This window comes from Sinocyclocheilus rhinocerous, unplaced genomic scaffold (assembly GCF_001515625.1).
Source record: "Sinocyclocheilus rhinocerous isolate Xijiao unplaced genomic scaffold, SAMN03320098_v1.1 scaffold732, whole genome shotgun sequence".
Lineage (NCBI taxonomy): Eukaryota > Metazoa > Chordata > Actinopteri > Cypriniformes > Cyprinidae > Sinocyclocheilus > Sinocyclocheilus rhinocerous.
In genome coordinates, this window is record NW_015625032.1 from 63,987 (window position 1) to 74,785 (window position 10,799).

Sequence of the window (10,799 nt, forward strand, 5' to 3'; positions counted from 1 at the left end):
CCCTCTCTCCCGATCTGTCGCAAGAACAGAGCGCTAGTGAGACTCGTACATTTATTTTGATTTGTAAAATATCCCGCGACTGAAAATAGTTGTTAAAAGAAAACCTACCACTTCAGGTCGACTTTGCACCGCTGACTTATTTAAATATTGCGCTGGAAATACAGATCCGATCGGTTATCCAGATCGAGAAGTCAGCTGATGTTGCCAAGTATAAACGCGCCATGTTCTGATTGACTGATGATCCGATCTGCTTGATCAGATCAGGTGATCGCATGTTAATGCCAAGTGTAAACGCAGCCTAATAAGGGAGACATGCTAAATGTGCACGGCAGGGGTGCCTCCAGAACAGGTTTGAAAACCACTGGACTAGAGTATAATGTAGATCTGCAGATCTTCTCAATCTTCTGTAGATATAAAGCTCTGTATTTCATACTTTCTCATTCAAAATCAACCACTACACATTAATTTAGACATCACAACATTATAATGTACAGTATGAAAAAAATACTCATTTTGAGATTTTCTAAACATTTAACAGTGTTAATAAAGTAATAAGAAATAAAAGTTAAAAATGTATATATTAAAAGTGTTTTTAAAGATTCAGTGAACATTAGATGATGCCAAAGTTAAATGTTAAAATAAGGAATATGAGCGTAATATATAGCTAATGTCGACCGATACAGATAATTTAAAAAACAGTAAAAGTTGTAGTACAAAAGTTGTAGTAAAAGTTTATATTGTATTTCCCTATTCAGTATGAGCCTGCATGATTGTTCTGTTTGTTTTTCTGCTACTACTGATTATTGTGCTCTTGATGGACACAGAGCAGGAAGCGGTTGTTGCGATCAATGCGGCTATTCGGCGAGGAGTTCCAGAAGAGACCGTGGAGGCACTTCTGTACCCTGAGGCCCAGTTACCCATCGTTTACCACACTGCTGCCAGCCTCTACCAGGCCGAGCTCTTCAGCCTCCAGCTCGGCTGTCAGGTCTGCTCTCTTGCTCTCTTATTCCATGTGTAGCTCTTTCTTGTCCCTACTTACAAAACTAGTTTTAATTGTTTACCATCTCAGAACAAGGCTGGTCTTACTCATGAGGAGCTGTGTGTAGCTGTGGAGATGCTGTCTGCTGTGTCTGTGTTAAATGAGGTGCTGGACACTAAAGACTCTGTGGCTGTTATTGAGCAGCTCAGTGACTCTCCACTGGGCTTCAGTGGTCTGGATGCTGACAATTTACAGAGGTACAGTCATACTACTGACTGAAAAAGGGAGAGGTGTCACACTATATGGCACACTAAGAAGCAGTTTAGTAATTTACTTCATCATGTGGTTGTTTTGCTTTGTTAGATATGCAGACACACTGATCCGTCTCAGAGCTGAGTCCCTCACCCAGGATCAAGAGTTCCTCACCTGGAATGATGTTCAGAAATGCATCGACACTGTCAATGTCCAGGTGCACGAGGAACATGAGAGTAAGCAAACTTTGAAATAAATTGTACAATACCATTCAAAGGATTGTGGTCACTGGTCAGTAAGATTTTTTTAAAGAGATTAACACTTTTATTCAGCAAGGATGTTCAAAAGTGCTCAAAATTGACAGTAAAGACATTTATAATGTTACAAAAGATTTCTATTTCACAAAAAATGCAGTTCTTTTTCTATTCGTCAAAGAATCCTGAAATAATGTATCACAGTTCCCACAAAAATATTACAAGGCACATCTGTTTTCAACATTGACAACAATAAGAATGTTTCTTGGATACAGAATATTGATTTAATATCATCAGCATATCAGAATGATCATGTGACATCAGGCTGCTGAAAATTCAGCTTTGCCATTTTGGGAATAAATTACATTTTAAAATATATGAAAATAGAAAACAGTTATCTTAAATTGTAATAATATTTCACAATATTTCTGTTTTTACTGTATTTTAATCAAATAAATGTAGCCTTGGTAAACATAAGATACTTCTTAAAAAAAAAAAATCTTATTGACCACAAACTTTCGAACAGTAGTGTAAATTTCAAAATGATCACCACAGAAGTTGGAAATGGAAGTATTTCCATAGCTTTTTTCCTTTCAAAATGTATTCAGTTTTAATGCATTTAAAGGGGTCATATGATGCGATTTCAGGTTTTCCTTTCTCTTTGGAGAAAAGAAGAAAAGACAAAAATATATTCTTATATGTAAAAGTAAGTTTTTTATTATTATTATATTATACTTAAATGAATTATACTTACATATATTATACTTATATTTACATTTACATTTAGTCATTTAGCAGAATTTATATGTAATGTAATAAACAAAATATGGTGCCCATGGCAGACTTCAAAGGCCTAAAAAGCCTTCTCAGTAATGATGTGTTTCAATCATAGATGGTCTTTCAAATACAATGAAATTTGAAGATTATTAAATTCTACCATACAAAGAAAGACTTTTTTAGAGAAATTGAATCCATAATGTGTATGAATCGAACTTCATTTATCCAGTCTGTAGAAATCACACAGGACAGTTTTATCGAACATTTAAAGAATCTCATGGGCTTTGATCAACATTCAATTATAATATAAAACGTTATATATGATCGTGTAACAACATGTTTGTTAATGTATAAACAACAAATTTAGGGCATTTTTGTCAATTTCTTAATCAATAGCAATATTCCATTGAATGAGTTGTTGAGCACATAAAATGCCAATGTTCCCTGTGTAGGAGTCATTGCTATCGCTGAGATCAACGAAGCCCTACATTCTGGAGATCCAGAGAAGACACTCGCCGCCCTCCTACTCCCTACAGCTAAACTACAGGGAGTCAATCCAGCCAACGCCAAACACTATCACGATCTACTGCTGACCACCAAAGACCTCATCTGCAAGGTGAAACAGAATAACAGTGCTGAACCAATGAAATGTCTAAGAGGTTACATCTCTTATTTCAGATATCCTTTCTTATCCAAATTACTTGGACACTTTTTACTCAACACTCAACTTTCCTGCTCTCAAAGATTTTGTATTCAGCTTGGCTTTTATGTTCACAGCTTGAGTGTGAGATTCCAACTTCTTTCACTTCTGTACAAAGTTAGGAGCCTCCTCTAAAGTAAAAAGTGGGAAGTCCAACCATAACATCCTCAACCCACTGTTAAGCCATTTTAGATAAGGAAGCCATTCTCCCAGTGCACAACAAAAAACATCCTGGTATTTAAAAGGACTCAGCTCGTGGGCAAAACCTTCAAAGCTCTGGAGCTAAAGGATCTAAATTTGACTTGGGAAGTTGAAGTCTTTGTGAGGAGATATGAGAGGAAGGGGTCCAGACAGCTGTGGAAAGAACACAGACATACAGCTGCTCTGTAGTAATAATACAAGTCATACTGCTGCTGAGTGTACAGCTTCACATAGTGTGCAAAAAGAAGTGCATTACATGGGGCAAAGCACACTAAAAAGAGCCCAAACACCAAAGTGCTGGCCTTCATGTACTGTTTCCAGTCATGACTGGAACGTTTTAGATGGTAGATGATAGATCCATAAACAAATGTGATGACCAGCGATGGCAGGATGAACCCCAGGCAGATCAGACTCAATCTGTATGGAATCAAAGCTCGGTTGGAAGCTTTTTCATAGGACTGGATATCATGACACGTCACCTGCTCTTGCCCAAGAACACGGTAGCTTTGCTGAACCAGAAACTCAGGTGTCATCGCAATAGCAAAAACCATCCAAATGGATAAGCTGGTGAAGATTGCGTAGTACGTTTTCAGCATTGTCCTGTAGAGGAACGGGTGGACCACCGCAAGGTAGCGCATCACACTAATACACATGTGGGCATGGATCGAGCAGTAGATGTTCCCATAAAAGCAGGCAGTCACCATCTTGCAGGCGAGCTCTCCAAAGATCCAGTTATTGTTACTGAGGTGATAGTGGACTCTGAGTGTGAGAGAAAGTAGCAAGAGAAGGTCTGACACTGCTAGGCTAAAATATAGGATACAACTGGAAAGATTCTTTCTTCTGCTAAGGCAGGCTAACAGAAAGACATTAGAGGGGATCCCGATGAGGATGGCTAGGATGTACGCAGATGGAATGATCCTAGTGCTGACAATTCCAGTGGTGTGATTGATGATGTTAGCACTGACATTTATCACAGGCTCCTGGAAGGATGAGTTGGAGAACTGTGAGCCGTTAAACACTATTTTTCCAGGATATGTTTTTGGCTGAAGTAATTTGTTTGGTACTAAAAAAAATGTTAGAAAACAATGTTAAAGGACTGATATAAAGTGTATTCTTACAGTAAATAATTATATTTCACACAGTTTGATACTGAAAATGTGGTTACATTTAAACTGAAGTGAATATATTCAACAGAAATTATTAGATAGGATAATAATTAATAGCAGACAAGGCTTCAAAACAAGTTATAGTCAATTTGTGTAGTCAATAATAAGATAAACAATAATAATAACATTACACATTTAATGCTAAATGCGTATTTTTGTTATTTTATTATCTTGAAAAATCTGGAAAACATTGAATTGAATTTGAAATTTGAAGTGACCTAAGAATTTAAAACCTGTTGAACAGAGTTTTTGAAATTAAATAACGGCTGTTTGGTTTTAGTTTTTAATATTATAGGCACAGATGTTCCAGATTAACAACACATGACAAACATTTTTCAAGGTTAATAATTCATTTAAATTGTTACATTTTTAATTCTGTAATATTATATTTACTTACTACATTTAATTTATTTTAGTGTATTATTTTGGGGTAATGTAGTGATATTTGTTGCTTGCGTTCTGTCTCTTGACTCTATTCGTTGTTCTTTTAGCAGTGTATAACCACCCAAAATTCTCATAAACTCACCATCATTATGTTGCTAGATTTTGACACATTGTATTTAGAGAATAATTTGTTTTGGGTGATTGGAAATGTTGATCTACTGACTTTTAATTATTATAGACTGCTACAGTAACTCTGACTGAAAGAGTCAAGTCACTGGGGAAATTAAAGTCAACTACCCTAAAGATTTCTTTGTCACAAAATCTTGATTTCAGTCCAAGTCCACATCTCTACAGCATAGAAATCAGCTGTTGATCTCTAAATATCTTTATCTGTGAGAGAAAAGTTGTTGGCTTACCTGAATCTTGAAGTGAGTCCTCTAACATTAATGGTAATAGCAGCAGCACAAAAACTCTCCACATGTTTGCAAGGATTTTCCAGTTAATTTTTACAAGCTATTGTTCATCAAACTAGACATGAACTACAAGTGACTCCTTTGAGGATCACTCTCGAGACAAATAACTGTCAAGTTGGAAGTTTACATCGAAGGGCGTGATGCGTTGCTGGTTTCCTGTCAAGGGCTTAGGGAGTCTGGAATCAGAATTGCTCAGTGCTCATGTTTCAGGCATGTCAGGAAATGTTGTGTGACGAAAGACTTCCTCCAAATGCAATTCACGGACCAAACTATTTACAAACCTTGGTCCACAAAAAGTTCATACATTGCATACAGGATTGTTTAATGGTATTTTGGAAATGTCTCTGACCACAAGTCCTTTATTGGATGTGTCCCTGTCATTTTCTTTATCTTTCTTTCTTTCTTTCTTTCTTTCTCTTTCTTCGGATCTTCTCCCTTCAGATAAAGAAAACGGTATTAGATTTTTGCCCAAAGAAACACTTCCTGTTTAACCAGTGATAGTTGCACAGAATGTCTCCCACCTTTACTTGATTTAGTTGCTTACATTCAGAGTAAATTGGTCTGTAGTTGATTTGTTGCAGATGATTTGTTTGCCCTGTGACAGTGTGTTCAGTTACACTTGTTTGTATGGAGCATGTGCTGATTGTGTGTTGTGCTGTAACAGAGCTCTGGAGATGAATCTGCTGTGCTGTGGCTGGACCAGATCCAGGAGGCCGTGCACACTGCCAACCGGGACCAGGAGGACGCACTCAAATGTAAGTGTGTAACCAAATATAAGCTGCATGAAAGCTGTGTGATTAGCTTTTCTGTTCAGTCTAATCATTTCTTATACACATCCCTATAAAGGATGTGTATTGATACATATGATCCACATAACAGCCTATGACCTTTCAAGTCTGAGTTTGATATTTAAACTCTGTTGTACAATACTTACAGACTGCAGTAAAAATATGTAAACATTATGTATATACGATATACGATATACTATATATAAATACACAAAACAAAAAGTAGGTTTTACGTTATGATTATGTAAAGTGTGTGTAAAAGTATGTTGCGTATGTGTATGTTTCTATCTTATATTTCTAAATATATATATAGAACAGAAGGCTTGTCTAAGGTGAAGAGAGGAGAAAAAGGGAAGAGTAAACATACAGTACATACACAACCATACAGCAACCCTCTACATTGCGAGTAAATCACTCGCATATGCGACTAAATCTTACCCTGGGTTAGCCATTGGCTAATACATTCTTAGATGTTACACGCCAGTACGTGTGTGAGAGGCGTTCAACACAGATTTTCACTCGATAAACACGCTGACTGAGCGCTTGAGAGTTTCGCTCTCCGTCAAGCGATCTGTACTATTCGGATGTGCTCAATGGATCATGTCATGTACTCAATGGATGCGCAGTATGTAGCACGCCCATTTAGATAGCTAAGGAAACGTGTGTGTGTGTGTGTGTGTGTGTAAAATAGTATATCAGTCTGGCGAGTAAACAAAAAAATTTACTAGCCAATGGCGATTATATTGCCAAGGTGTGCGTAGAGGGTTGATACATATATATCCTTATACACTAGATATATATTGATAGTAATAATAACAGGTATTATGGAAATAAGAGTAATCAGATAAATGGAAGAGATGTAAGGAGAAAATAAATTATTGTGAAAGAAATAAGAAAGAAGAGAGGAAGAAATTGAGAAAAAAAATGCACCAAGGTGGTATGGGGCGGCCTCTATTCAGGGGCATCATGGGTATAAACTGATAAATCTGTCAGATTACAAAATGCATGTAGAAGATTGTGTACAACAGGTTTTTCAGTAAAGTTTTGATCATATTGATAATTCAGAGGCATTAGAAATTTGTGTATCAAATATGATACAGTAGGCCTCACAGGGTTAAAAGTTATGTGAAAAAATGATTCTGAGTATTACGTGTATGATTTCAGTGGCTGAGGCAGTAGCAGACATTAACAGGGCAGTATCTGAGGGAGATGCTAAGGCCACACTAGCTGCTCTGCAGTGTCCTGATGCAGGTCTTCGAGTGGTGCTGTCTGAATGTGCTCATGTCTACCACAGCCGGCTCTCTCACTTACAGAGCACTCAAACAGAACAAGGTAACTCTTGATGACTGGGATCTGGAAAACATTAACTTGCTGCCTTACTCTTGAATAATTTCTTGTCATTATCATTGACAATCCTAATAGTGTAAAATATGTCAATTTTTTGCCAGTTTAATTTAATAAATTGTTAAATAATGGTTGTAAATGGTCCACAGACCTTTTAAATATCATCTAAAACTTTTACTGATTCATTTGATTTCAGACAGAGACAAATGCATATGTCTAGAGCTCCTGTGAAGAATTACTTATGAAGAATAGCTTTAATTTCATTATCCTGTAGGAACCAGTGGCAGTTCATGGGTGAAACACAAGATCAAGGATAAATATGACTACTTCTACAACATTGAAAGCAAGGAAGGGACATGGCTTGAGCCAGATCATTTTGTCTATGACAGTTCACAGCTCACCACAGAAGATATTCAGGTATGGCTTCAGCACAAATATACATTTACAGTTTTTAGTGTTGAATTAAATTACTGTATGTGAGCTCTGTTGTTCAGTTCATGTTTTCTTTTTCCCCCTCTCTAGAGTGTTTTGAGCAGTGTAACAGCAGAGTATAACAGAGAGCAGCTGTGGTTGGCCAATGAGCCACTCATCATCCAACTGCAGGCCCTGATCCGTGGATACCTGGTGAGACGGGCACATAATGTCAGGTTGGAGTACCTGCGAAAGCAAGAGCCGAGCATCATCAGACTGCAGGTGCTTAACTGTTTAATGTGAAGGAGTGATACTTGTATACCAGACCACTAACAGCCTTGTGATTTGTTGTAATTTACATTTTATTATATGTTATTACTATCATTAACTCTTATTTAATCAAGTTCTTATTTAAGAAAAGGTATATATAATTTTATAAGCTCTAAAATTTAAAATTGTTCAATTGTTTAGCATAAAAAAAAATTTTTATTTTAATTATTATTTTATAATATTATTTATATAATTTTTAAAAAATTATATAAAAACAATAATAGTGAGTAGTTTCATAGTTTTTGTAATATGACCTTTTAACTTTTACACATCAAAAGCATGTAAATCTAAATTATTAACTCTTCTGTTAACTTATAACAGAACAATAACATAATAAAATTAGCAATGACAATGAAATATCAACATTATACAATGAAAGTACTGACTGTTTAAGTAACCATTTTGGCTAAACTCTAGTGCTGTATTGTTTTCTTTACAACTCAGTTCAAAAGAAAATAAACTACCAAAATTCTCTAGAGCCTAGAAACAAATATGTGATTTGTGGTTTATGATTACAGGCATCCTGGAAGGGCTACAAACAGAGAAGAGTCTATAAGGACAAACTAAAGGCCTTCCAAGACAGTGTGAGCAGTGTGATTAAGGTAATGGTCCTATCCCTGATGCTCATTTATTACAGTATTTCATCATCTTTTTCCTTGTTGCTTTGAAGTGCAATATTCATAGTATGAAAATATGTTTCCATTATAATTTAGTTACAGTCAATGGTGAAGATGTGGAAAGCTAAACAAAGCTACACAAGGAGACTGCAGTACTTCAAAGACCATGTAAGTCACACACAAGCTGATACACTGATATGAACGAGCAGCATCTTCATCAGTTATACTCATGAAAATGGCATATTCTGTGTGTCATGCTTAGGAGAAAGAAATAGTGAAGATTCAAGCTTACCTTAAGGCTAACAAAGCAAGAGTTGACTACAGAACCTTGAGTAAGTCAATAACATTATATTATATTTAATGTATTAATTAGTTTACATTTACTAGCATAGTTGTTAATTGGTTTGCAAGGTAAAGATGATTGTGGTTTTCATGTTTTTCAAACAGCCGGTTCTCAGCACCCACCTCTCGCAGTCGTCCGTAAATTTGTACATTTACTGGAACAAAGTAGCCTCGATTTACAGGAGGAACAGGAAGTGACGTGGCTCAGAGAGGAAGTGGTCACCAAGATTCGTGCTAATCAGCAAATGGAAAAGGATCTGAATTTGATGGATATTAAGATTGGCCTGTTAGTGAAAAACAGGATCACACTGCAGGTTAGATGCAGTTTGCTTTCAGTGCTTTCAGTGCTTTCATGCAGTGATTTTAAATGATCCATAAAGCTTAACAATCTCTTTGAATTGCTTGTTGGGTATACTATGTATACTATATACTATGGTTTAATGAGATAATGTTACATTATCCTTTGATGTGCGTAGGTTTTTGTGTTTCCATGATGTAAAATTCTACTGTAAAGCAAACACACATCACTGATAGAGAAAACAACAATACCATATTTGTTTTCTTCGGAGTCTCATGAGAGTAGAAGCAGCTACAGATGTCCACACCAGTCGAGTATGACCCTTGACCCATTCTAATTTTTCCAACTACTGCTATGTTGTCTCCTCTGGTAGGATGTAGTGTCACACAGCAAAAAGATGAAGAGCAAAAAGAACAAAATGAGTAAAGAAGATCTGACCATTGGGGAAAAGCAGGGCATCAAGGGCCTGAGCAAAGAGAAGAGGAAGAAACTAGAGGCCTATCAGCATCTCTTCTACCTTCTACAAGTGAGATAACGAACTCTGGCATAAATTTAGCTTGCAGCTGACCAAAGAATTTAATGGAATATTCCAATTAAATTTTGCTCTGATTGCCACAGGAAATACATTTTAATTGTTCATAAAAAATAACACCATTAAAAAAAAAACATTTCTTAATATGATATATAAATAAAGAGTATTTCAATATAATTTATAAAATATACATAATTATATATTTTAAAATATATAATTTACAAATCTTTTATGCATTTACAGAATGTATAAAACTCGTACTATAAATATTCTGTAAATATTTTCAGTTATATTTTTTAATCAATGAGTTTTCTTCATTTAACAGACCAATCCTTCATACCTGGCCAAGCTAATCTTCCAGATGCCCCAGAACAAATCCACCAAGTTCATGGACACTGTGATCTTCACGTTGTATAACTATGCATCAAACCAGCGGGAAGAGTACTTGCTGCTCAAGCTTTTTGAGTCAGCCTTGCGAGAAGAGATCAAGTAAGATATATCTTAGAGATCTTATCTTAGAGACTGGGATACTGTTTGTTAGCTCGAGCATGCAAAAACAACACTGTTTTGTAGAGACCAGTATACCTCTGAATTCATAATTAATGCATCAAACCTCAGTCAAATGTCTGTGATACAATATGTCTAAAGTTGTGCTTTATAATATTGATTATGGCACAAATCATTGTTACACTGCTTTCATCTTTGGCAGATCTAAGGTGGATCATATCCAGGAAATAGTGACAGGGAACCCTACAGTCATTAAGATGGTTTTGAGCTTTTACCGTGGTGCTCGTGGGCAGAATGCTCTCAGACAGCTACTAGGCCCTGTGGTTAAAGAGATCATTGAGGACAAGAACCTGGGCATCAACACTAACCCTGTAGACATCTACAAGGCCTGGGTTAATCAGCTAGAGACCGCTACGGGCGAAGCCAGGTTTAAACCTGCACACA

The 10,799-nt window shown here is 36.3% G+C and overlaps 2 protein-coding genes across 2 annotated transcripts in view; one reads left to right on the plus strand and one right to left on the minus strand.

The window, feature by feature from the left end:
- Positions 1 to 10,799, plus strand: part of LOC107748460 (ras GTPase-activating-like protein IQGAP1) — a 66,316-nt gene that overhangs the window by 31,965 nt on the left and 23,552 nt on the right. The window contains exons 12-23 of the mRNA XM_016563243.1: positions 825 to 985; positions 1,070 to 1,236; positions 1,343 to 1,467; positions 2,715 to 2,878; positions 5,851 to 5,941; positions 7,139 to 7,306; positions 7,593 to 7,735; positions 7,841 to 8,011; positions 8,578 to 8,661; positions 8,773 to 8,844; positions 8,939 to 9,008; positions 9,124 to 9,332. Of these exons, the coding sequence (XP_016418729.1) occupies positions 825 to 985; positions 1,070 to 1,236; positions 1,343 to 1,467; positions 2,715 to 2,878; positions 5,851 to 5,941; positions 7,139 to 7,306; positions 7,593 to 7,735; positions 7,841 to 8,011; positions 8,578 to 8,661; positions 8,773 to 8,844; positions 8,939 to 9,008; positions 9,124 to 9,332 (1,625 nt within the window). The remainder of the gene's footprint in view (positions 1 to 824; positions 986 to 1,069; positions 1,237 to 1,342; positions 1,468 to 2,714; positions 2,879 to 5,850; positions 5,942 to 7,138; positions 7,307 to 7,592; positions 7,736 to 7,840; positions 8,012 to 8,577; positions 8,662 to 8,772; positions 8,845 to 8,938; positions 9,009 to 9,123; positions 9,333 to 10,799) is intronic.
- f2rl2 (coagulation factor II (thrombin) receptor-like 2) lies at positions 2,900 to 5,620 on the minus strand. Its single transcript, XM_016563230.1, has 2 exons — positions 5,130 to 5,620; positions 2,900 to 4,226 (listed from the first exon to the last, which is right to left on the minus strand). Exons 1-2 carry the CDS (start codon positions 5,191 to 5,193, stop codon positions 3,211 to 3,213), a joined length of 1,080 nt encoding a protein of 359 aa, XP_016418716.1. The 5' UTR covers positions 5,194 to 5,620; the 3' UTR covers positions 2,900 to 3,210.